Below are 27,662 nucleotides of genomic sequence, written 5' to 3'. Positions count from 1 at the left end.
TTCCTTTATCACAAAAGGATTTCAATTTTGTCAAGTTCTTTTCTTGCTTCTATTTTCTGTCTAAACCATATGACATTATCATACAGTTTTTGTCCTTCATTCTGTTGATGTGGTGATCACATTATTGATTTGTGTATGTTGAATCATCCTTGCATCTGTCCTTGCAAGGACAGATGCCACTTGGTCATGGCGATTTAGTTTGGATATTTGGCCCTGCCCAAATCTCATTTGGAATTGTAATTCCCAGTGCTGGAGGTGGAGCCTGGAGGGAGGTATTTGGATGATGAGGGTGCGTGCCTCATGGCTTGGTGCTGCCTTCATGATAGTGAGTTCTTATGAGATCTGGTCATTTAAAAGAGTGTGGCATCTCCCCCTGCCACTCTATCTCACTTAGTCCTGCTTTCACCATGTGACATGCCTGTCCCCTTCACCTTCCACCATGATTGTGATTGTAAGCTTCCTGAGGCCTCCCTAGAAGTGAAACATATGCCAGTACCAAGCTTTCTGTAAAGCCTGAAGGACCATGAGCCAATTAAACCTCTTTATCAATTACTCAATCTTAGATATTTCTTTATAGCAATGCAAGAATGGACTAATACATATGGTGAATGATTTTTTTAATGTCTTGTTGAATTCAGTTTGCTAGTATTAATATTTTGTTGAGGAATTTGGCATCTATGTTCATCCAGGGTATTGACCTACACTTTTATTTTCTTGTAGTGCCCTTGTCTGGCTTTGGTATCAGGGTAATGCTGGCCTCATAAAGTGAGTTTGGAAGCATTCCCTCCTCTTCAATTTTTTGGAAGAGTTTGAAATTGATTGGTATTAGTTCTTTAATTGGTTGGTAAAATTCAGCCATGAAGCCATCTGGTCCTGGGATTTTTTTTGATGGGAGACTTTTTATTACTGACTTAGCCTCCTTACATTTATTGGTCTGTTCCTTTTTTTGGTGTATAATTGTTCACAATACTCTCTTATGATACTTCAGTGTTCCTGTGGTATCAGTGGTAATGTCTGCTCTTTCATTACTGATTTTATTTGACTCTTCTCTTTCTTTTTTTCTCAGTCTAGCTAAGGGTTTGTCAATTTTATCTCTTTTCAAAAAATCAAGTCTGTTTTTTTGACCTTTCTATTGTTTTTCTAGTCTCCATTTCATGTACTTCTATTATGATTGTCGTCATTTTTTTCCTTCTGCTAACTTTGAGCTTAGTTTGTTCTTCATTTTCTAGTTTCTTGATGTATAACCTTAGGTTGTTTACGTGAGACTTTTTTTAATATATGCGTTTATTACCATAAACTCCTCTCTTAGAACTGTTTTGCTGTATCTCATAAGTTTTGATATGTTGTGTTTCTGGTTTTATTTTTTTGTCTCAAGATAGTTTTTAATCTCCCTTTTAATTTCTTCTTTGATCCATTGGCCGTTCAGAAGCCAATGTTGTTTGATTTCTACATATTTTTGAATTTTCTGAAATTACTTTTTGATATGGCTTGAATCTGTGTCCTCACCAAATCTCATGCTGAATTGTAATCCTCAATGTTGGAGATGGGGCCTGGTGAAATGTGATTGCATCATGGGAGTGGATTTCTTATGAATGGTTTAGCACCATCTTCTTGGTGCTGTTCTCATGATAACGAGTGAGTTCTCACGAGATCTTGTTGTTCAAAAATATGTGGTACCTCCCTCTTCTCTCTCTTGCTTCTGCTCTGGCCATGTGATATGCCTGCTACCCCTTTGGCTTCTGCCATGATTGTAAGTTTCCTGGGGCCTCCCCAGAAGCTGAGAATATGCCAGCATTATACTTCCTGTACAGCCTGTGGAACTGTGAGCCAATTAAAACCCTTTTCTTTCTAAATTACCCAGTCTCAGATATTTCTTTATAGCAGTGCAAGAATGGACTAATACAGAACATTGGTACATAGGAGTGGAGCATTGCTATAAAGATATATGAAAATGAGGAAGCAGCTTTGGAACTGGGTAACAGGCAGAGGTTGGAAGAGTTTGGAAGGGCTCAGAAGACAAGAAGATGAGGGAAAGTTTGGAACTTCCTATAGACTAGTTGAATGGTTGTGACCAAAATGCTGATAATGAGATGGATGGTGAAGGCCAGGTTGATGAAGTCTCAGATGAAAATGAGGAACTTATTGGGAAATGGAGCAAAGGTCGCTTTTATTATGCCTTAGCAAAGAGCTTGGCTGCATTGTGCCCCTGACCTAGGGATCTGTGGAACTCTGAACTTGAGAGTGATGAGTTAGGGTATCTGATGGCATAAATTGCTAAGCAGCAAAGCATTTAAGATATGGCCTGGCTGCTTCTAACAACCTGTGCTTATAAGTGTGAGCAAATAAATGACCTAAAGTTGGAACTTATATTTAAAGGGGAAGCAGAGCATAAAAGTTTGGAAAATGTGCAGCCTGGCCATGTGGTAGAAAAGAAAAGCCTATTTTCACAGGAGGAATTGAAGCAGGCTGCAGAAATTTGCATAAATAAAAAGAAGCCAAGTGCTATTAGCCAAGACAATGGGAAAAAGGCCCCAGGGGCATTTCAAAGACCTTTGCAGCAGCCCCTGTTGTCACACAGGCCCAGAGGCTTAAGAATACAGAATGGTTTCATGGGTCAGCCCCAGGGCCCCACTAACCTGTTCAGCTTCTAGACACTGTTCCCTGCATCTCAGCAGCTCTAGTTTCAGCCGTGGCTCAAAGGGGCCCAGGTACAGCTCAAGCTGCTGCTTCAGAGGGTGCAGGCCATAAGCCTGGAGGGCGTTCACATGATATTAAGCCTGCAGGTGCACAGAATGCAAGAGTTAATGCTTGGGAGGCTCCACCTAAATTTCAGAGAACATATGGGAAATCCTGAGTGCTCAAGCAGAAGCTGCTGCTGGGGCAGAACCTCTACTAGAACAGTGCAAAGGGGAAATGTGGGGTTTGAGCCTCCACACTAGTCCCCACTGGAGCACTGCCTAGTGGAGCTGTGGGAAGAGGGCCACCATCCTCCAGACCCCAGAGGGGCAGATCCTAGCAGCTTGCACCCTCAGCATGGAAAAGCCACGGAAACTTAATGCCAGTTTGTGAGAGCAGCCTCAGGGACTGAGCCTTGCAAAGCCACTGGGGTGTAACTAGCTGCCCAAGGCCTTGAGAGTCCACCCCTCCCACCAGTGTACGCTGGATGTGAGACATGAAATCAAAGGAGATTGTTTTGGAGCTTTAAGATTTGATAACTGCCCTGCTGGGTTTTGGACTCGTGTGGGGCCTATAGCCTCTTTCTTTCGGCTGATTTTTTCCCTTTTAAAATGGAAATATTTTACCCACTGCTTGTACCTCCATTGTATCTTGGAAGTAATTAACTTATTTTTGGTTTTACAGGCTTGTAGGTGGAAGAGATTTGCCTTATCTCAGATGAGACTTGGGACGTTGGACTTTTGAGTTAATGCTGGAGTGATTTTGGACTTTGGGGGACTATTGGGAAGGCATGATTGTATTTTGCAATGTGAGAAGGACAAGATATTTGGGGGACCAGGGGCAAAATGATGTGATTTGGAGTTGTGTCCCCAACAAGTCTCATGTCAAATTTTAATCCCTGTTGTTGGAGGTGGGGCATGGTGGGAGGTGTTTGGATCACGGGAGTGGATTCCTCATGAATGGTTTAGCACCATCCCCTTGATACAGTGCTCATAATAGTGAATTTTCATGAGATGTGGTTGTTTTAAAGTGTGTGGCACCTCTTTCCCACCCTCACTCTCTATTGCTCCTGCACTGGCCTTGCTCCCCCTTTGCCTTCCACCATGATTGTAAGTTTCCTGAGGCCTCCCCAGAAGCTAAGCAGCTGCTAGCACCATGCTTCCTTTACAGCCTGCAGAACCATGAGCCAATTAAATCTCTTTTCTTTATAAATTACCCAGTCTCAGATATTTCTTTATATCAATGGGATAATGGCCTAATATACTTCTATTATTGATTGCTAGTTTCATACCATGGTAGTAGGAAAAGATACTTGATGCAATTTCAGTCTTCTTACATTTATTAAGTTTTGTTTTGTGACCTAACACATGGTCTGTCCTGGAAGACATTCCATGTGTGCTTGAGAAGAATGGATATTTTGTTGCTGCTGGATGGAATGCTCTGTATATGTCTATTAGATGCTTTTGGTATAAAGAGCAATTCAAGTCTCCTCTACTGAGTGTTGATGTCCCACCAGTATTTATATGTTGAAACCTCATTACTCATCTGACAGTATTAAGAGGTAGGGCCTGTGGAAAGTAAGACATGAAGACTTACGAATGGGATTAGAGCCTCTATGAATGGTATTAGCACGCTTATAAAAGAGATTGAAGGGGGCATGTTTTCCCCTTTCCACCATGCCAGGACACAGCAACAAGGTGCAGTCTATGAGAAATGGGCCCTCATCAGACATTGTATCTACTAGCACCCTGACCTTGGATTTCTCAGCCTCTAGAAGTTTAAGAAATAGGCCAGGCGTGGTGGCTCACATCTGTAATCCCAGCACTTTGGGAGGCCAAGGTGGGTGGATCAACTGAGGTCAAGATTTCAAGACCAGCCTGGCCAATATGGCAAAACCCCATCTCTACTAAAAATACAAAAACTAGCCAGATGTGGTGGTGCGTGCCTATAGTCCCAGCTACTTGGGAGGGTGAGGCAGGAGAATCACTTCAACCTGAGAGGTGGAGGTTGCAGTGAGCTGAGATCACACCACTACACTCCAGCCTGGGCAGCAGAGTGAGACTCCATCTCAAAAGAAACAAGAAGTTTAAGAAATAAATTTGTGTTATTTACAAATTGCCTAGCCTAAGGTACTTTTTTAAAACAGCCTGAACAGACTAAGACAAAATTTAATTTTTAAAAAATTTTCTGCCTGGCTGATCTGTCTATTGTTGAAAGTGGGGTATTGACATTAGCTACTATTTTTGTATTACAGTTTATCTCTGCCTTCAGATCTCTTAATTTTTGCATTTTGGTGCTCTGATGTTTGGTGCATATGTATATATATATATACACACACACACACACACACACACACACAATTATTATGTCTTCTTGATGAATTCACTCCTTTATTATCATATAATTACCATCTTTGTCTTTTTTAAAAGTTTGACTTAAAGTCTATTTAAACTAATGTAAATATAGCTATCCCTGCTCTCTTTTGGTTTCCATTTGCATGGAGTATTTTTTCCATCCTTTCACTTTCAATCTATACATTTTTTTTAAAGGTGAAGTGAGTCTCCTATAGGCAACATATAGTTGGGTTTTGTTTTTTGTGTTTGTTTTTAAATCCGTCGAGCTAATCTGTGTCTTTTGATTAGAGAATTTAATTCATTTACATTTAAGGTAATTATTGACAGATAAGGCTTTACTACTTCCATTTTGTTCATTGTTTCCTGGTTGTTTTGTACATCCTTTGTTCCTTTCTTCCTGTCTTGCTGTCTTTGTTTCTGATTATATGATTTTCTATAGTGGTATATTTTGATTCTTTACTTGTGATATTTTATGGATAATCTACCATTTTGCTGACTATACTTCTTAGTTTAAGGTGCTAAGAGTACAGTAATTCATAAAATAGAGCCATGTCTCTACTCAAACTTAAGGTGAGAGAGTGCTTTCTGAATTCCTTTCTGCAGACTTAGATTTAAATCTGAAGTGAGCACAGCCCTGTGGGTTCTGTGGGTGATGACAGACAACTCCTCTGGGATCTGAGTGGGATCAGTAGTGATGCAGTGAAAGATGTGTGGGGGCTGTGGGGGCATGGGAGCCTCAGGGGTGTTCAGGGCCAGGTGGGCTCCTTGCATTCCAGCCTCAGGTCCCTCAATCCTCCCAAATTGCTGACCCCTGTGAAATAGGGATGCTGATGCTAGGAGAGATATCTCCAGGATCTGACATCGTAGCATCCCGGGCAAAAAGCTCAGTTCCTCACACTCAATTGAAAGGAGAGTGGGTCAGCTGTGGTGGTCAGATGTATGTGGTATAGAGTGTATGTGTGTCTGTATGTGATATGGTGTGTGTTGGGGGAGGGGATGTGTGTAGGAGTGGTGTGGTGTGTGTGTGTACATGTATGGTGTGTGTGTCTATATGGTATGGTGTGCATATGTGTGTGGTCAGTACATGGTGTGTGTGTGAGATGTGCAGTATGTTGCATGATGTGTGTGAATGTGTGCTGTATATGGTGTGTGTGATACATCATGTGGTGTGTGTGTATGCATGTGTGGTGTGGGTGTCAGTGTGTTGAGCATGTGGTGTGTTGTATGATATGTATGATGTGTGTGTTTATAGTGTATGTGGCATGTTGTGTGATGTGTGTGTGTTTAAGGTGTCTAAGGCTGTGTAGATGCAGAAGCTTTATAGATGCTCCACAGATGGCTGTCTTTGCTCACCAGCTCTCTTAGACCCCTGTAATCTTTCTTTTATTGTATTGCAAATTACATTGCCCACCAAGAATGTCACAATGGGCAGCCATGGGCAGTGATTCCCAGCCCTTTTGAAATTGTTATGCCTACTCAGTACCCCTCTCCCTCTTTGCTTATTTGTCACTTTAAAATAAAATCCCATCCAGTGTGCTTTGTGTCTTTAGGGGAATTCTCAGTGAAGTCTGGAAACCCTCCCCCTCAGGCTTTCCCACCGCTGCTTAGAGTTTCTGGGATGAAGCGCTGGTGTTCTCCACCAAGCAGCAGGTGCATCTGTAAATTACTGTGGGATGTTAACGGCTGTATACTTTCTTATTCATTACAGCCCCAGTCCCCAAAAGGCAAAAATGTGACCACTGGACTCCTTGCCCATCTGACACCTATGCCTACAGGTTACTCAGCGGAGGTGGCAGAAACAAGTACGCCAAAATCTGCTTTGAGGATAAGCTGTAAGTACCAGCATTTAGAAGGAAAATAAAGCTATCCTACTGATTCTTGCTCCTTCCCTGAGGCTGACCAAGCAGCAGTTCTGCCCGTAGGAGAGAACCATATGTCATTGGTCTCGGGCAAAAGGCTGAGAGCATCCAAGTGGAAATGAGAAAGCTCCGCTGTATTCACCAGGGAAGGAGCTGATTGTCTCTAATGGCTGTATGTGTCTTTTGTTTAATGGTGTTACGGTTTCATTTGACTGCAGTTATACTTAGGATTTAAATCTGAAGTGAGCACAGCCCTGTGGGTTCTATGGGTGATGATAGACAACTACTTTGGGATCTGAGTAGGGATCAGTAGTGATGCAGTGAAAGGTGTGTGGGGGATGTGGGGGCATGAGAGCCTCAGGGGTGTTCGGGGCCAGATGGGCTCTGAACAAAGTTAGACTACTTTAAAAAGCAAAGTTAGACTACTTTACTTTGAGTATGTGGCAAAGTCCTTCAAAGTCATGGGAACATGAAAATTCAGCTGATAGTTTCTTAGTTTTATTTTATGATCCTCACCTTCCTGGATTAAAGCAAGTGTTGTTTCTGTTTGCAGTCCGTACTTTACACTTCTTCAATATTTTGGGAAAATCCATATAGGATTGATAATATTTCTTCTTTAAATATTTGGTGTGATTTCCCAACCAAGTCATCCTGGCCTGGAGGGGTTTGTTTTGAGGTTTTTAACTGCAAATTTAATTGATGTAATAAGTAACAGCACTACTTAAATTATCTGTTTCTTCTTGAGTGGGCCCCATTTTTATTTTTTTATTTTATTTTATTTTATTTTTTTAGTGCTTCCTTGATATATAGAACAGCTAAACTCAGCCGAGTCTTTCTTCGTTCAGACTGAAATCAGCCATTTCTCTAAAGAGACAGTTCCTTAATGGGACGTAGTATTTAGAAACTGAAATCCAGACACTCATGGGCCCTTGATAGGGTTCCTCTTAAGCACTTTTAGTGGACAGAACCAAGCAATGCATTAGTTTCTAAATCATGAATTTACATTAGCATTTACAATTCAAATTCAACAGTGCGGGAGTCTTACCCCCTTAAGTTCTTTGATTTTACATTTTAACTCTTCCATTACACTGAGAATCTTGGTTCCTAGTACTATTAACCTTTGCCTTCAAATTACGATACCAAGACTACTAACAATACAACTACTGAGTGAAGTTAAAAAATGTTGTTTGCAGTTCCTTATAGATTTAAAAATGTTTTATTAAGGGTATAAAGAGTCAGATGTCTATATTAATCAAGGCTCTCCAGAGAGACAGAGCCAATGGTGGTGGGAGGTAAGAAGAGAAAGGAAAGAGTGGATTTATTTATTAGAGAAATTGGCTCATGCAATTATGGAGGCCAAGAAGTCCCATGACAGGCCATCTGCAAGCTGGAAACGCTGGGATGCTGGTAACATGGCTGAGTCCAAGTACTAAAGCCTCAGAACCAGAGAGGCAGATGGTGTAATCCTCAGTTTGAGAATCTATAGGAGTTGGGGGGTCTGCTGGTATCAGTCTTGTAGTCTAAAGGCTGGAGAGCCTGGAGTTCTGATGTTCAAGGTAGGAGAAGTAGAAGGGTGTCCCAGCTCCAGCAGAAAGAAAGAGAGAGGCAAAAGGGGACTGAAGTTGTCATTTTTTTTTTTTGAGACGGAGTCTCACTCTGTCACCAGGCTGAAGTGCAGTGGTGCCATCTCGGCTTGGGTTCAAGCGATTCTCCTGCCTCAGCCTCCCAAGTAGCTGAGGCTACAGGTGCACACCACCATGCCCAGCTAATTTTTGTATTTTTAGTAGAGATAGGGTTTCGCCATGTTGGCCAGGATGGTCTCGATCTCTTGACCTCCTGATCTGCCTGCTTCAGCCTCCCAAAGTGCTGGGATTACAGGCGTGAGCCACCGCACCCAGCCAAAGTTGTCCTTTTATAAGGGACCCACCCACTCCTGTGATAACAGCATTAATGCATTCAGGATGACAGAGTCTTCATGGCCTAATCACCTCCTAAAGGTCCCACCTCTTAATACTGTTAGAATAGCAATGAAATTTCCACATGAGTTTGAGAGGTGACAAACATTCAACTCATAGCAATGACCAAAGTCATATGAAATAATTACTTTCCCTGTAGTTATTTTACTACATTGGAAATTGGATTAATTTCCATTTGCTTTCAATGATAGGTTTGTCTTTCTTTGGGTTTCATTTAATTTTTGAATATATATTTATGCAGTTCAGAAATCAACATTATGTTTGAAAGTTACATGTCCCAAAAAAGGAGGATCAGAGAAATCTTCCCTATATTCTCCACCTTTTCTCCCCACCTCCTGTTCCCATCTCCATTAATTTTTTTAATTAGTTTTTGATTTATTCTTCCAGTATTTTTTAATGGCAAAAAATAAGCTATATATATATATATATATATATAATTAATACATACCTATGTATATTTTTATATGCATGTATATATGTGCAGGTATACATGTGAACATATGTATGTGTGTATGAATATGTGTGCATATATGTGTATATACACATGTATACACATTATACACTCACATGTACACACACGTATATATCCTTTCTTACATAAAAGGTGGTAAACTCTATACACAGTTTTGACCTTGGTTTTCTTCACTTAACAGTTAATAGAGATTACTCCATATAGGCCGGGCGCGGTGGCTCACGCCTGTAATCCCAGCACTTTGGGAGGCCGAGGCGGGCGGATCACGAGGTCAGGAGATCGAGACCATCCTGGCTAACATGGTGAAACCCCATCTCTACTAAAAAAAATACAAAACAATTAGCCGGGCGTGGTGGCGGGCGCCTGTAGTCCCAGCCACTTGGGAGGCTGAGGCAGGAGAATGGCGTGAACCCGGGAGGCAGAGCTTGCAGTGAGCCAAGATCACGCCACTGCATTCCAACCTGGGCGATAGAGAAAGACTCCGTCTCAAAAAAAAAAAAAGAGATTACTCCATATCAGTACATAAGGCTTTTCCTCATTTCCTTTATTGATATGTGGTATTCCATAGCATGGATGTGTCATAGTTTATTCAACTAGTTCTGCACTGATAGGCATTTCTGATGTTTGATATCTTTTGGTATTACCAATAATGCTGCAATGAATAACCTTACGAATATATCAGTTTGTAATAAATTATGATAAGGTGAACCCTTGTGTAACCACCATCCTGGTTAAGAAATAGACTATAACTAGCACTCCCTAAGCCCTCTGTGTACCCCTTCCCAAATGCAGCTTCCTGTTTCCTTCCTGCCCAATGGTAACCTGGATTTTTTTTTATGGTGATTTATTTCCTCACTTTTCTTGGTAGTTTTACTGCCTAAGCATGCATTGCAAAATACTATTATTTAATTAATCACTTGTTTAATGTTGTCTGTTTTGGACTTTGTATAAATGGAATCATAAACCAAATACTCTTTTGTGTCTGAGATTTATCCTTCATGTTGGATGTAGCTGTTGTTCTTAGATGTTCATTGCTGCATCATATTTCATTGCATGAATATGTTACAGTTATCCATTCTATTGTTGAATGACATTTGAGTCATTCCCAGTTGGAGGTTATTATGAACAGTGCTGTTTATGTCTCTTGGTGCACGTGCACATACATTTCTGTTGAGTGTTTTTTTGAAGAGGGATTCTCACAATTAGCCTCAAATTCGTTGATACTCTAAAAAAACTCCTAAGACCCAATAACAGGTTACACTTATAGGTAACGTTTATTACAGCAAAAGACACAGAGCAAATGCTGCTGCATGTTCTGCTGATGGTGAATCCTTCCAATTTATGTTTCTCTGAAATATCTTTATTTCATCTTTGTTCCTGAAAAATACTTTTGTAGGCTGTGTTAGCCATTATTCTCTTTCAGCACATTCAAGGTACTATTCCACTGTCTTCTAGGTTCTATATTTTCCTTTTGAGAAGTCAGCTAATAGTCTTATTGTTGCTACTGTGAAAGTAACTGCCCACTGCCCTCATCCCTGTCACCTTTGAGATTCCTTGTCTTTGGTTTTCAACACTTGTACCCCAATGTGTCTTTTGTTGTTGTATCTTCTTTGGAGTTTTTTTGAGTTTCTTAAATATGTAGGTATTGAAGTCCTTCATCAAATTTAATAAATTCTCTCCTCTTGTGTCTTCTGCCCATTCACTTTCTCCTCTTCTTCTAAGATTCTTAATGAAACATATGTCAGACCTTATAACTACTATATTCTCTATAGCCTATAGTCTATTTTGTATTTTCCATTTGTTTACCTCTCTGCTCTTTATCGTGGACAGAGTTGTTTTCCATTTACTAATTCTCTCTTCCACTGTGCCTAATCTGCTGTCAAACCCATTCAATCACTACTGATTTTAGGTTACTATATTATCTTAGTTTTAGAAATTTATTCTGGTTCTTTTTAAAATCAGCATGTCAGTTTTGGTACTTTTCAGTTCTGAAATTTTTAATTTTATTGACCGTGCTTTTGAATACATTATAGTTAAAGTCTGAGTTGGATAACTCTAGCATGTAGAGTGCCTGCGAGTCTGTCACTATTATCTACTGTTTTCTGCTGCTTCCATTGGCTCCTTGTGTGTTGGCTTCTTTCCTCACGTGTCAGGTTTCATTTGATCCTGCGCCTGTTTTTTTAAAAAATTGAGGCATGGGATGATATCTTCTTCTGAGGCATTGTCTTTGCTTCTCCCAGGGACCTGGACCCTTTAGCAGAACAGGATGACCTGAATAAGTGTTAAAGATTTTCTGGGCCACCTAGTTGACTAAAAACTAGGCTGAAGTTTATACAAGCTCTGATTTATTTCCAGTTTGCTCTCACTTTCAGGATTCAACCCCTTGTGACCCCAGCCCAAATAAGATGTGGCAGATTTAACATGGCCCTGACCCTGGCTTCCAGCTTCTGTTCCCTTGGCTCACATGGTTGTCAGAAGGGCTGTTCACTTCCTTACACACCTTTTCTGGAATCAGCAAATTCTCCTTGGTTAAAAGTAGCTTTACTATTGTGAATAGTGCTGCAACAAACATACGTGTGCATGTGTCTTTATAGCAGCATGATTTATAGTCCTTTGGGTATATACCCAGTAATGGGATGGCTGGGTCAAATGGTATTTCTAGTTCTGGATCCCTGAGGAACCGCCACACTGACTTCCACAATGGTTGACCCAAATGTCCAACAACGATAGACTGGATTAAGAAAATGTGGCACATATACACCATGGAATACTATGCAGCCATAAAAAATGATGAGTTCATGTCCTTTGTAGGGACATGGATGAAACTGGAAAACATCATTCTCAGTAAACTATCGCAAGGACAAAAAACCAAACACCGCATGTTCTCACTCATAGGTGGGAATTGAACAATGAGAACACACGGACACAGGAAGAGGAACATCACACTCCGGGGACTGTTGTGGGTTGGGGGGAGGGGGGAGGGACAGCATTAGGAGATATGCCTAATGCTAAATGACGAGTTAATGGGTGCAGCACACCAACACAGCACATGGATACATATGTAACAAACCTGCACATTGTGCACATGTACCCTAAAACCTAAAGTACAATAATAAATAAATAAATAAAAGTAGCTTTAAATGCTGGACTTCCCACCCTGAAATTTAGTCTTCTCCCAGCTCTTGGCCTGGGAAAGTCTTCACTACCTGATTTGGTCTCTAACGTACACAACCAGATCTTCAACAACGATAGCAGCAACAACATTTGCCTCATGTTTTCTGCTTTTCTCTATGAGAGAGTCGGTTTAGATTAGCCAATTTGCTATTATCGGAAATTTCTTTCTGCTTCAAGTTATTATGGAATAGTCTCTAAACCTGTCAACAAGCACTAAGCATAGAAAACTCACAGGGGTGTTTAGGTAAAGGTGTCAAAACAAAATATTAAATTTCCGTGTTCTCTATTCCAAAGCATGGAAAAAGGAGGAAGCCTTCCAACAAATTCTTTTCATAAAGCTAACATGTCATTGATTCTGACACTTGACAATGGGAACATGCACGTATACAACATGCACACACACAATTTCTGTGATCTTCAGCAATAATTATCATCTCCAGGAAAGTCATTTAGTCTTCCTGATTTTACGGCACAATCCTCTTGAATTTGGCATTTCATATTCTACAGTTTAAAGGTTAAAAATTAAGTGACATAGTCAGGCACGGTGGCTCATGTCTATAATCCCAGCACCTTGGGAGGCTGAGGCGGGCAGATCACTTGAGCCCAAGAGTTCAAGACCGCCCTGAACAGCATGGCAAAACTCCATCTCTAGAAAAAAAATTTTTTAAATTAGCCTGTTGTGGTGGTGCATGCTTGTACTTCCAGCTACTTGGGAGGCTGAGATGGAAGGATTGCTTGAGCCCGAGAGGCAGAGGTTGCAGTGAGCCACGATCGCACAACTGCACTCCAGCCTGGGTGACAGAGTGAGACCCTGTCTAAATAAGTAAATAGATAATAAATTAACAATAAAGTGCATCTGTGAAGAGTCTCGAGCTAAATAAGTGGTAGTTTTTCTTCCCCCTAGCCGTTTGTCTAAATTATAAGATTGAATGCAGTGTCCAGGTCCCCTGAGAGTCCAGGTCCCCTGAGGGACTGAGTCTGTAGACACTGGGAACAGACGTGTGTGGATGAGCATGGGGGTGGCGTTCTCTGGGGCTGCACCAGGGCCAGTGCAGACCTTCAAGGAAAAGGTGGGGGGCAGCAGATGAGACTGACATTCGGTCAGGTGAAGACTTCGCGGAGCGGGGAGAGGCGCACGCCTCTGGGTACTTGACTGACGCTTAGCTCCGTTTCAGGCTTATGGGAGAACAGCTGGGAAATGTTGCCAGAGGAATAAACATTGCCATTGTCAACTGTAAGTTATTAAACATTTTCTTTAAACTTCTCTAAAAGCTCTCTGGTCAGATTTTCAAAGGTACCTTGGGTTTTCAAGACTTTTGCACAGGATTTAGTCTAGGTTTGTATTTTAATGCATTTTAAGATTATATACTCAATTATTATTATTATTTTTTTTTTTTTTTTTTTTTTTTTTTTTTTGAGACGGAGTCTCGCTCTGTTACCCAGGCTGGAGTGCAGTGGCCCGATCTCGGCTCACTGCAAGCTCCGCCTCCCGGGTTCACGCCATTCTCCTGCCTCAGCCTCTCCGAGTAGCTGGGACTACAGGCGCCCGCCACCACGCCCAGCTAATTTTTTTTGTATTTTTAGTAGAGACGGGGTTTCACTGTGGTCTCGATCTCCTGACCTCGTGATCCACCCGCCTCGGCCTCCCAAAGTGCTGGGATTACAAGCGTGAGCCACCGCGCCCGGCCCTACTCAATTATTTTTACAAGTCTCACTTCACAGATTATTTGTGGTTCTAACAACAAATAAACAACTGAAAACCAAATATAGACTTTATTTTAAAAAAAGGAAAAAACAGGGGGATAAGCCAAAGGTAGGGTTAAAACCAGAAGGGCCGCCAAGGGGGTGCAGCCTGTGGTCCTGGACTGAGCCTCTCATTTGCTCCCAGAGTCCCGGTGTCTGCTCAGGGGCTGACATCATAGACCATCTCATCCTGTGTGATCAAAGCCACTGTAACCTCATGGAAAACAAAACTGGGCCTTTCTCTTAGGTCTGGAATAAAGCTCTCTCACAGTTGCCGTTGATGGCTCCAGAGGAGAAGGAAAGGGTTTCCCACAACGTCCCTGTGAGTGAGTGGGCAGCATAGCCCCGAGACATGAGGGCTGTGGAAGGGGAGATAAAATGCTCCTAGTCTGACAGCCCTGAAAGAGACTGTAAAGTAGGAAGTGAACAGGCTGAGGGGGCTGTGGTGTTTCTGTGGGATGAGGCGGGTGGGCCTGAGTGAGGGGTCTCTGGTGTTTCTGTGGGATGAGGTGAGTGGGGGAGGTATTAGTGTTCCATCAGGTGTAATCCAAAGCAAACTGGAAGAAAGTTCTAGCACAGCTTCCAGCACTTTCCTTTGACCTGGTTTTGGGGACTCTCCTCAAGGGGCCCGCCCTGTCTCTGCAGGCTGGGTCATTACATCAGTGGTGTTTGCTGGAGATAGACAGGGAAGAAATATTTCCTTCCCCAGGCCCTGGTGCCACAAGTGCGCCCTGGTTCTGTGAACTTTCTTTTAAAATTCCATTTATTTTATTTTCAGATGTAACTGGGAATGTGACAGCAACACAACATTTTGATATGTATGAAGGCGGTAAGAAAATTTTTTCTGTTAAAATTCAAATGAATTTTAAACAGAAAATTAAGATTAAAAAGCACAAAGAAAAATGTCAACCATTTTTATTTTGTCTACTAGAAAAATGCCAGCAGCTCTCCTGAGTAATCTAGAGTGGTCTTATGTAGATCCTCTTAAACTCTAATTGAATTCATAGAACATTTGAAGGCATCATCTAGAAATGTCTTTTCTTCTGTTAGTTTTCCTCAGTCTTTCTCTTTTTAGCTCTCATGATATAATAAGAAAGAGAAAAAGCCTTTTTTTTAAAAAAAAAAAAAAAAAAAGCCAAATACATTATATGTAAAATAAAGCCACCAGCATCCAGCCCTAAATATCGTCATCCTTTGAAAGCTGTCACAATTACTCCTGGTGACTCACGGTGCTCTGCTGGGCACAGGGCAAGCATTCCCGGAACCCCCAGGTGCCCAGTCTTTCTCGATAGTCTCTCCTTTCTAGGCACTGACTCTTGACTACAGTTGTTGGCCAGGATATACAATCCCCTCTTATTTTTATATATCAATGAGACTTTCAAAAACAAGTTTTTATAAAGATAGTGAAGACGAAGAATAGAAAACGCCTGCACCCACCCAATGAGAAGGACACAGTTGTACTCTGTAGTTAACCTGAGCAGAACAGTAAATAATGAGCCACAGCGGTGAGTAATGGGGTTTGAGGTTTACCTTTATTTTATAAGGCGTAGATAAGTCTCTTGGCACAGACTTGCCCACGGTCCACACATCTCATATTTGAGTTCTGTGAGAGTCGCTGTCCTGCACACGTCGGTGTGTTTGTAAGGCCATTCTGCTCAATGGTCATGGTGTGGGTGTGGCCCTTTATCAGTGACTGCAGAGAACACTCCACCTGTGGCACACAGGCTGCTGCTTGTTAAGAGTTTGGTTAATAGAATCTTTATGATCTCATTTCTAAGGAGGTTTTTTTTTTTTTCTACCAGGGGCTCCACTTCTCTTGTTTGTTGGTCAGAAAAGCTCCTTATCTTGACCCCCTTTCACTACCGCCCTGAACACCTATTGCAAGTGTTCTGCCTAGTTCTCTTCCTTCTACGCTGTGCCACTCACCTCAGATAGTCCCTATGGTACCCCAGTGAATGTTCACGCGTCCAGAGCTAGCACACCATCTGCAGGGTGGAGCAGCGAATGCTGGGACCCCAAGGATTCAGAGTGGACACAGAATGCAGGTGCAGGAGGAAGCCCAGCACCCAAGGCAGAATTTCAGTGAATAGCAAAGACCTTAAAACTGACTTACATCCCCCAATAGATAACTCTGGACCGATGACAAAGTTTATTCAGAGTGCTCCTCCAAAATCCCTGCTCTTCATGGTGACCTATGACGACGGAAGCACAAGGTGAGTGGGCGTAGATCTGTCACAGCGGTGGGCAAGAGAAGTCAGCTGGGACAGAGACTGCCAGGGTCTCTCAGTGACATCCTTTGGGGAGAAGCAGAAAGTCCAGGAGCAAAGTACTTCTCTAAGGAAAAAGAATGAAAGATCATGACAAAATAGATGGCATTTCTTTAAAAAAAAATTAAATCACTAACCACAGAAGTACTAGAATCTAAATCAAAGGATTATTTCAAGGAATCAAGACAAAGCCACTGTTGACCGTAATTAGGACAGAAAAACTAACCTCCGGACAGAAAGCCTTAACCCAGGGTGGCATTAATACTTACAGCAATGTGAAAGGAAATTGAGATAATTTCCCTATAGAAAGAGGAAAAGAAGCTGGGCACAGTGGCTCACACCTGTAATCCCAGCACTTGGGAGGCCAAGGCGGGTGGATCACAAGGTCAAGGGTTCAAGACCATCCTGGCCAACATGGTGAAACCTTGTCTGTACTAAAAATTTAAAAAGTAGCCAGGCATGGTGGCATGCACCTGTAGTCCCAGCTACTCAGGAGGCTGAGGCAGGAGAATCGCTTGAACCCAGGAGGCAGACGTTGCAGTGAGCCAAGATTGCACCACTGCACTCCAGCCCAGTGACAGAGCGAGACTGTCTCCAAAAAAAAAAAAAAAAAAAAGAGGAAAAGAATAAAGAAATACACACATACACATTCAATACTGTACTAGAAGTGGATGTAGCTCAGTGCCTCTCAGAGTGTGTCCTACTAAGTAAACCAAACCTGTGTCTTTGCTGCAGAATGTCTAAGAACCTTCAAAGTGCTTATTTGTGTGGTGAATTTCCCAGACAGGGCTACTGACCACAGCATTTCCCAAATTTATCTGACCTCAGATTCCTTTTCTCATGGAGCATCTTACCAAATCGAAGTTCCTTGGCACATACTTTGAAAAACTCTGATTGAACTCACTTAGAACAATCTAAACTTAACTGTTTACTTTCCTGTCTACCCTCCTGTCGCTTCCTCTAAATCTTAATATTTGCAGTGGCAGTATTATTTTACATTTCTTTTTCCTTTTTGATGCGGACTTTTCTGATTATGAAAAGGGGGCAGTTTTGGCATAAGCTTTCATCTTTCAGCAACTTCTCTCCACCTCATTTTGTGGTCAGTAAACAAGAGGCAGAGCAATAGCCAAAAATTGTGTTGACTGAGTGTGAGCCTGAGATTGAACCCCAAAGCACAAGGACTTTCCAGAATTGAGAAGTAGAATTCTGTGCCCCAAACTGGGGCCTAAAATGGCTCTGGATGTCCAATGGTTAACTAGAAATGTGACATTCTCAGGAAGCATGTGTGCCTCTTAGCTGCCACTGTGTGTCATGCAGTGTGGCAGGAGATAAATGTGTTTAGAAACCTCCATCCAAGGAGGCACAGCGTAACCCATCCAGAGCAGAGCTCCGCTCCCCTCCACGTCTCCCTGAGATGCTCACATGCTTTTCCCTTTGTCCCGCAGACTGAATAACGATGCCAAGAATGCTATAGAAGCACTTGGAAGTAAAGAAATCAGGAACATGAAATTCAGGTCTAGCTGGGTATTTGTGGCAGCAAAAGGCTTGGAACTCCCTTCCGAAATTCAGAGAGAAAAGGTGAGTGGTTTTAAAATGTCCCTTCCCACCAATGGTGAGTATAGTAAGTGCCGTGACTTGAAAACGTTCCCGGTGGGTTATAACTGCCTGTCTCGAAACATAAGAGTTTTGTCAACTGTTCCCATGAGATCAGCATTAGATCCGGACAGAAGTTTCAAACTTCTCCAATCTCTCTCCAAGTAGAAAATTCTGAGTGGGCTGTTGGTATTGATTTTGCACCATGCTGCAGCCAACGTGGTCTGTCCTGGGCCTCTCCTTCCTTGGGCAGGAGGTTTACCTCCCCAAGTCCCTGCTGTGGGGAAAGTAAGAGAGCTCACCTCTTAGGATGGCTGAGAGCATGAACAGACATAGTGAACGCGAAACACTCAAAACAGGCTGGACACCAAATCAACGCTGCACAAATGTGGCTTCCATTGCTGCTGCTGCTGCTGCTGCTGCTGTACTAACTGGGCGCACGATTGATTCTAAGTCCCTCCCTTTATGTATCAAAGAGAAGTAAAGAGCAAAAGAATGGCGTTCTCACTTATTAACCACTAAGTCTCCTGTGAAAATTCCAACTGAGGGTTTGCAAAATGTGTGGGAGTAACAAGCTGAGCATCCGATGACAATCACAACATCCTGGAGAATTTCAGAGGGTTCTGCTCTCCAGCAAACGATGCTGAGGTAACCGGTGCAGAAGAGGAGGAAATTGTGCTTCATGACCAAGGAGTGAGACTTCCCTACTATACCTTCTAAGGATAAGGGCCTCCTTTCCACTTAGCCAGAAATTCCAAGAAAGCAGAGATTTCTGTATCTCCAGGGTGTGCAGTAGGCTGCTTCTGATTTCGGGCTCTGACATGTGGTCCCAGTCTGCCTCCTTGTGCTGCCTCTTTGTGCTGTGGATACAGGTCTGGGAAGGAAGACAAGCAACAGAAGCAGCTCGGCATCTTCTTGTTGCCATGACCACCTGAGGTGGAGGAGAAGGGGGCTGGATAAGGTGCGACTTCAGTGCAGGCCACACAGTCAGATAACTTGTGACTGGTTCCCAGGAAACCCTAGACCTTCTGTGACCCCCTCTATTCTCATGTTCTGGAGGCCCGGAAACCATGGTTATTTTAGCTGCATCTAAACAAGCATGCTTTCCTCTTGTGGCTTCATGTTCCTCTACAGCCAGGAAGCCAGCCCTGCACAACACATAGGGAATGTTTCCCGGGACCCTGGCCTCGACCCCTCCTTGCTTATGATTGTGCCTGGGCACTCGCATGCACAGTGAGCCCTCATGGGTCTGCCCTAACCAGAGAGGCACTCCCTGAGCTCTGATTGGTGGAGCTCCTTGGGCCCTACCACTGCCTGGACGCACATTGAGGGCAAGCTGAACCAGCCACACAACAGTGAAGCCGGGGCTTAGGGTCCTGTGTTAGTTTTGCGAGGGGACGTCGTGTGATCTTAAACAAGTCACGTCACCTCTCTGGGCTCCAGCTTTCCTGCCTCCTCCAGGGCCAGCAGCTGTGCTGCAGTGTGCACCCCATTCTCCCCGGGATTTCCTCAGGCTGACCCTGGGGAACGAATACTGGGCCCCCTTCTCTCCGGTCCCTTGTGTGATCCATGCCACAGGCTGTCGTCTTTAGAATGTCCAGGCTTTATCCAGCTGGCTGTGTGGTCTTGGAAAGTTATCTAACCCTTTGTGCTCAGAATCATCACCTGTGAGAGGTGAATAAAGATAGTTCCTGTCACAGAAGGGCTCCTGAAGATGAAAAAAGAGAAACATATGGATCTCAGAGTGGAGTCCTGTAACCCAGAACAGCTGGGCCTTCCTGGAGCTCCGTGGGTCCTGCCCTACCAGCCCACTCCAAGCCCAAATCCCTCCGCAAAGCTTCTGCAAACAATGTCTCTCCCAACTTGGGTCTCCCTAAAAAACAGTGATGTCCAGGCTGTGCACAGGACAACTGAACCAGCTTCTCAGAGGGTGGGGCCTGGCCTGGAGATGCTGGTGCACAGGGAAGGGAGCCTCTTTGCATGGATCTCCAGGAGAAAATGGAGGCCCTGGTTTCACATACACACCCACACTTCCCCTTAACAGCGTCCTCTGACTTCTCTGCTCCTTCCCCGGCTCTTACCCTGTTCTCCTCCTCCTCTTTCCCACCTTCCCAGTTCCACAGTCTCCTTCAGCATCTCCAGGGACCTTGTCCTACCCTATCTAACCACCCCAGCTTATTTAACTAGCAAGGGTGGCGGTGAGCAGGTACTCCTGGCAGCCCGGGCGTTGTGCCACACAGGGACCCACCCATGCACACAAGTGTCCGTGGTTATGATTACTACCAACGGTGCAGTTCTCCAGCTGATTTATGAGAGTGTCCAGACTGTACCAGAAAGGCTGGCATGTGAGGCTGAAATCCTTTTTAACTCAAATGTTAATATCTCATCAAACAGATTCTTCATTAATGTTTAGCTAAGTCATAGAAAACAAAAACCTCACTGGAATTGCACAGAGGAAGTGATGGGTCCTTCCTTATGATTTCCTTCATATGAAAGAGCTTCTGGAGTGGGAGAAATCAAGAAAAAGACTGGACGTCAAAGCCAGGGCTGAGTTTAGAGAATTGGAATGTGTTTGGAAATGGTGGCTCCAAGTGAATTTCAGGAAAACGCCTGTTTTGCCCACCTGTGTCAGCTAAAAGTTATCCAAGTTACTACAGGAGTATAAAGACAAGACCTAAACATAGCAAGCAGTCAGTGCTGGAGAGTTACTAGAGGTGCTGTGGTTTGGGGGCGCTAAAGGATGTTTGCTCAAATGTTGGTGAGGCCTGGACTGGTAGCCAGGGCTTCAAGACAGTTCTTACCGAGAGCTTGTGACAAGTGCCATTGGAGGAATCATTTGTGTCTGTGTTACTTTGGCTATTCAGACTTGCAGGTGGTGTATTTCCCTAAGGGTGGTGTACCCATGTTGGGAGGGCCTCCTGAGTCCTCAGGGGTCTCCCCAGCCCCCGTTCACTCCCACTCCACCTTCTATTCCAGGAGTCGGCTTTCTAGGCACAGCGCCTGGGCCGCTCTCATGCAGAGCCTTTAAGGACCCCACTAGCTGCCGAACTGAATTTTAAAGTATAAGGAACTTCCAAGGTTATTCCATCCAACCTCTTGGTTTTATAGAAGGAAGGAAACTGAGAAATAAATAAGGACAGGAGTCTTGGAAGTGAGGGGAACCTAGTTCAGATCTGGACTTGGCCACCCCGACTGCATGACCTGAGGCTGGCACTTCATAGGCCTGAGCCTTTTCTGCAACCTGAACTGTGGGTAGCGGAGCCTGCCTTGCTCCCTGTGTGTGTGACAAGCATGACACAGCAGGAGGAGCCATCATTCTCCTCGCCTCCAGCATGGTCTGAGTCTTGTCCCTGGTGATCCTAACTGGAGCACAGACCCTTGTCTTCAGCCCCACTCAGCCCCTCCCATGCTTTGTGTGCTCAATACTCCAGCAAAGCCTCATGAGTGGCTGCTCTTACCATACCCTGCAGCGCTTTGCTACTATGCTGGCTCTGTTCAGGTCTCATCTTTATACTCCTGCAGTAACTTTCCACATGTGGACCTGTGCACATGCCTCCCTCCATGCAGGGAGTGCCTTTGCAAAGCCTTAAAGATCCACCTCAAGGCTGTTTCTTCTGAGAAGCCTCTCTGGCCCTGCCACCGCTGCCCGTAATGCCCATGGCATTTTGTACCTTCCCTGAGATAAAGAAAGAAAGAAAGAAAGAGAGAGAGAAGGGGAGAAGGAGAGAAGGAGAGAAAGAGAGAGAGAGGGAGGGAGGGAGGGAGGAAGGAAGGGAAGGAAGGAGGGAAAGAAGAAGGGAAGGAAGGAGGGAAGGAGGGAGGGAGGAAGGAAAGGGAAGGAAGGAGGGAAGGAGGGAGGGAGGAAGGAAAGGGAAGGAAGGAGGGAAAGAAGAAGGGAAGGAAGGAGGGAAGGAGGGAGGGAGGAAGGGAAGGGAAGGGGAGGGGAAGGAAGGGAGGGGAAGGAAAGGGAAGGAAAGGGAAGGGAAGGGGAGGGGAGGGGAGGGGAGGAGAGGGGAGGGAAGGGAGATCGGTCCGTTATCACATTAGAAAGGAAGACGTAGGCCAGGCACAGTGGCTCACCCCTGTAATCACAGCACTTTGGGAGGCCGAGGCAGGCGGATCACGAGGTCAGAAGTTCAAGACCAGCCTGGCCAACATGGTAGAAGAAACCCCGTCTCTACTAAAAATACAAAAGATTAGCCAGGCATGGTGGCAGGCGCCTGTAATCCCAGCTACTCAGGAGGCTGAGGCAGGAGAATCACTTGAAACCAGAAGGCAGAGGTTGCAGTGAGCCAAGATAGTGCCACTGCACTCCAGGCTGGACAACATGAGCGAAACTCCATCTCAAAAATAAATAAATAAACAAACAAAGGAAGAAGTAAAACTATTTCTGTTTGCAGATGACATGATTTTATGTATACTAGGCTGGTGCAAAAGTAATTGCACCAACTTAATGGAAATCTTAAGAAGTCCACTAAAAAACTATTTGAACTTATATCAAGTTTAGCGAAGTTGCAGGATACAAAAATCAATGTAAAAACTCAATTATACTTCTCTTTACTTGCAATGAACAACCTGAAAATGAAATTCAGAAAGCAATTATATTTATAACAGTATCAAAAAGAATAAAATACCCAGGAATAAAGTTAACGTAGGAGATGCAAGACTAGTACACTGAAAACAATAAAACATGTTGAAAGAAATTGAGGACCTAAAAAAAAAGATATTCCATGTTCATGGGTCAGAAATTTTAATATTGTTAAGATGTCAATGCTTTCTTAATTGATCTACAGATTTAACACAATTCCTACTAGAATCCAAGTTGATGTATTTTGTAGAAATTGACAAGTTCATCCTAAAATTCATATGGAAATTCAAGAGACTCAAATAACAAAAACAGTCCTGAAAAAGAACAAAGTTGCAGGGCTCACATGTTCCAATTTCAAAACATAACACAAAGCTGCTGTGATTGAGATACTGTCACTCTGGCATAAAGATAGGCATACAGAGAAATGAAATAGAATTGAGACTCCAGCAGATGCGCATGTTCTCACATTTTTGATCAATTGACTTTAGACAACAGTGCCAAGATTATTTAATGGGGAATGAATAGTCTCTTCAACAAATGGTATTGGGAAAGCTGGATATTCACATGGAAAAGAATAGACTTGGACCCTACCTCATACCATATACAAAAATTAAGTAACAATAAATCAAATATGTAAATGTAAGGGCTAACACTATTAAACTCTTAGAGGAAAACAGAGGCATAAATTTTTGTGACTTTGGTTTAAGCAATGGTTTCTTAGATATGACACCACTAACAACAAAAGAAAAGTAAGTTGCCCTTCAGCAAATTAAAACTTTTGTCCTTCCAGCAAAAGAAACTATCAGTTGAGTAAACAGACAACCTTTAGAATGGGAGAAAATTTTTGCAAAGTGTGCATCTAACAAAGGTCTAATATCCAGCATCTAAAGGAACTTAAACAAATTTACAAGAAGAAACATCCCATTAAAAAGACAAAGGACATGAACAGACATTTCTCAAAAGAAGACATTCATGTGGCCAACAAGCATATGAAAAAAAGCTCAACATCACTGATCCTTAGAGAAATGCACATCAAAACCACAGTGAGATGCCATCTCACACCAGTCAGAATGGCTATTATTAAAAAGTCAAAAAATAACAGATGCTGGCAAGGTTGTAGAGAAAAAGGAATGCTTTTACACTGCTGGTGGAAGTGTAAATTAGTTCAACCTTTGTTGAAGACGTGGCAATTCCTCAGAGACCTAAAGACAGAAATACTATTCGACCAGCAATCCCATTACTGGGAATATTCCTAACAAATTATATTTGTTATAAGTAAAATTTAATATTGAAAAAACAAAGGAATAGAAGTTGTTATATTATAAAGACACATACACACGTATGTTCATTACAAAACTATTCACAATAGTAAAGACATGGAGTCAACCCAAATGCCTATCAATGATAGACTGGATAAAGAAAATGTGACACATATACATCATAAAATAATAGGCAGCCATAAAAAAGAATGAGATAATGTTCTTTGCAGGGACATGTATGGAGCTGGAGGCCATTATCCTTAGCAAACTAATGCAGGAAGAGAAAATCAAGTGTCACACATTCCTGCTGATAAGTAGGAGCTAAATGATAAGAACACATGGTCACATAGAGGGGAACAACACACAATAGCGGGGCCTATCGGAGGCTGGAAGGTGGGAGGAGGAAGAGAATCAGGAAAAATAACTAATGGATACTAGGCTTAATACCTGGGTGATGAAATAATCTGTACAACAAACCCCTATGATGCATGTTTACCTATGGAACAAACCTGCACATCCCGCACATGTACCCCTGAACTTAAAAGTTAAAAAAAAACTTTTGTGCTTCAAAGGACACCTTATAGAAAATGAAAGATAAACCACAGAATGGGAGAAAATATTTGCAAATAAGGGAACTGAATCTAGAATACATAAAGAACTCTTACAACTCAATAATAAAAAGACAAGTAACCCAATTTAAAAATGGACAAAGATCTGAATAGATGTTGCATCAAAGAAGATATACAAATGGTCAATAAGCACATGAAAAGAAGCTCAACATCATTCGTTTTCAGAAAAATACAAATCAAAACCATAATGAGATACCCCTAACACTTACTAGGTTGGCTATGATTTTTAAAAAGACATAATAAGAAGTGCTGGTGAGAATATGGAGAAATTAGAACCCTCATGCACTAGTGGAGGAAATGTAAAATGGTACAGCTACTTTGGGAAATATTCTGGCAGTTCCTCAAAAAGTTAAACATACAGTGACCCTATGACCCAACAGTTCCACTTGTGGGTATATACCCAAGAGAATGAAAACATAGGTCCACACAAAAACTTGTGCATGAATGTGCATAGCAACATTATTTATAATAGCCAAAAAATGGAATCAACCCAAATGTTTGATTAATGGGTAGGAAATATATATATATAATATGGCATAGCCATACAATGGAATATATTCAAATATGTAAAGAAATAAAATTCTGATACATGCTACAATATGGATGAACCTTGAAAACAGGCTAAGTGAAACAAACAAACAAACAAACACAAAAGGTCACATATTATGTGATTCCATTTATTTGTATGAAATTTCCAGAATGAGAAAATCCACAGAGTCAGAAAGGAGATTCATGTCTGCCTAGGGCGGGGGGAAAAGAGATTCGTGGCCGCTAATGGGTACATGGCTTCTTGTTTGGGTGATGAAAATGTTTTAAAATGGTTGCACAGATCTGTGACCATGCTAAAACCATTGAATTGTACACTTTACATTGGTGGATTTTATACTATGTGAATTATATCCCAGTAAAGCTGTTATATAAAAAGGGATATATTACTGGAATTCCAAGGTTATTAACAAAATGCACCTTACTTTATTTAAGCATCAAGTTAAGGTGCTCTATTATCTGTGAAAGAGTTGAAGATATGGAGGATTAAACCCACTTCGGGATGAATACACATTTGCTGAGGAAGGAACTATACAAGAACTCTGGGAAAAAAAATACATACACACATACACACACACACACACACACACACACACACACACACACACACGTAGTTTTACTCCCAGAGTTGAAAACTAAACATTAGAGCTACACTGTCCAATATGGCAGCTACTAGCTAAATTTACATTTTATACTTAAATTTATTAAAATTAAATAGAATTCAAATTTTGGTTTATCAGTTGCACTATTCACATTTCAAGTACAGATGCTCTTCAGCTGACATTCCAATAAAAGCATCGTATTTGAAAATATTGTAAATTGAAAATGCACGTGGCATACCTAACCTACCAAAGATGATAGCTTAGCTTAGCATACCTTAACCATGCTCAGAACACTTACAGTTGACCGCAGTCGGGCAAAATCACCTAACACAAAGCCTATTTTACAATAAAGTATTGAGTGTCTCATGGAATTTATTGAACACTGGACTGCAAGTGAAACAGAATGGTTGTGTGGGTCCTTGGAGTATAGTTTCTACTGAATGCATTACCTCGTTTGCACCATTGTAAAGTCAAACCACCATGAGTTGGGGACCATCTGTACTCCATAACCCAGTGTGGCTAGGGGCTACTCCACTGGACATGTAGATTATAGAACATTTCTGTCATTGCATAAAGTTCTAGAGCTGTATTAACACCTGCTTCAAATATTATTAAGAAACAGGGTATAAATACACGGTTAGAAGAAATAAGACATAGTGTTCAATAGATCATTAGAGCAACTATAGTTAAAAATCATCTATTGTACATTTCAAAATAGAGGAGAATAATTTGAATGTTCCTCTCATAAAGAAAAAGCAATTTAAGGTGATGGATATCCCAGTGACCCTGATTTGATCTTTACACATGATACGGATATATCACATTATCATATATACCCCAAAAATATGTACATCTATTATATATTAATTTAAAAATATATTATTAAGAAATGTATTGGAGGCCGGGCGCGGTGGCTCACGCTTGTAATCCCAGCACTTTGGGAGGCCGAGGCGGGCGGATCACGAGGTCAGGAGATCGAGACCACGGTGAAACCCCGTCTCTACTAAAAAAATACAAAAAATTAGCCGGGCGCGGTGGCGGGCGCCTGTAGTCCCAGCTACTCGGAGGCTGAGGCAGGAGAATGGCGTGAACCCGGGAGGCGGAGCTTGCAGTGAGCCGAGATTGCGCCACTGCACTCCAGCCCGGGCGACAGAGCGAGACTCTGTCTCAAAAAAAAAAAAAAAAAAAAAAAAAGAAATGTATTGGAAATCAAACACCCAGCTTTGGTTGGAGCAAATCCAAATCTAGGAAGTGGTTGTGTCGGCTCACAACTGACACTGATTAAATACTTGTTTATTAGATTAATGAATAAATAAAACTCTTCTTTTCTCCACACAGATCAACCACTCTGATACTAAGAACAACAGATATTCTGGCTGGCCTGCAGAGATCCAGATAGAAGGCTGCATACCCAAAGAACCAAGCTGACACTACAGGGTCCTGAGTAAATGTGTTCTGTATAAACAAATGCAGCTGGAATCGCTCAAGAATCTTATTTTTCTAAACCCAACAGTCCATATTTGATGAGTATTTTGGGTTTGTTGTAAACCAATGAACATTTGCTAGTTGCATCAAATCTTGGTACACAGTATTTTTATACCAGTATTTTATGTAGCGAAGATGTCAATTAGCAGGAAACTAAAATGAATGGAAATTCTTAAAGGGAATGATGTGATTCAAGCTGGAAAGAGGGTTGGGAGAAACAGCTTGTCCAGGTGGAGCTATGTTATGATCAGATCTAAGTGTGACCCCTGTGTGGTCCAGACAGCTCTGCAGAGAGAAAACCTTTATTCCATTATCACCAAGCACCTCCTAGTTTCCGACAGTCATCTCCTTCTGCTGGGAGAATTAGCAGCAGTTCCGAGGGCTTACGTTACTTCCTTGTTCAAGCTCTTCCTGTGGGCCTGTGAATGTATTCATTCAT

The 27,662-nt window shown here is 42.4% G+C and overlaps 1 protein-coding gene across 5 annotated transcripts in view; it reads left to right on the top strand.

Moving 5' to 3' along the window:
- FAM3B (FAM3 metabolism regulating signaling molecule B) overlaps positions 1 to 27,314 on the top strand; it is a 55,684-nt gene extending 28,370 nt beyond the window's left edge. For all 5 annotated transcript variants that reach the window (XM_063639995.1, XM_055279754.2, XM_055279758.2 and 2 more), the window contains 6 exons: positions 6,739 to 6,862; positions 13,687 to 13,745; positions 15,033 to 15,083; positions 16,380 to 16,467; positions 17,967 to 18,099; positions 27,077 to 27,314. In XM_063639995.1, the coding sequence (XP_063496065.1) occupies positions 6,739 to 6,862; positions 13,687 to 13,745; positions 15,033 to 15,083; positions 16,380 to 16,467; positions 17,967 to 18,099; positions 27,077 to 27,166 (545 nt within the window). In that variant the 3' untranslated portion in view covers positions 27,167 to 27,314. The remainder of the gene's footprint in view (positions 1 to 6,738; positions 6,863 to 13,686; positions 13,746 to 15,032; positions 15,084 to 16,379; positions 16,468 to 17,966; positions 18,100 to 27,076) is intronic.
- The last annotated feature ends 348 nt before the right edge of the window (positions 27,315 to 27,662 follow it).

Source organism: Symphalangus syndactylus, chromosome 5 (genome assembly GCF_028878055.3).
Source record: "Symphalangus syndactylus isolate Jambi chromosome 5, NHGRI_mSymSyn1-v2.1_pri, whole genome shotgun sequence".
NCBI lineage: Eukaryota > Metazoa > Chordata > Mammalia > Primates > Hylobatidae > Symphalangus > Symphalangus syndactylus.
Note: the sequence above shows the minus strand (reverse complement) of the source record. Positions and strands in the feature narration are given on the sequence as shown.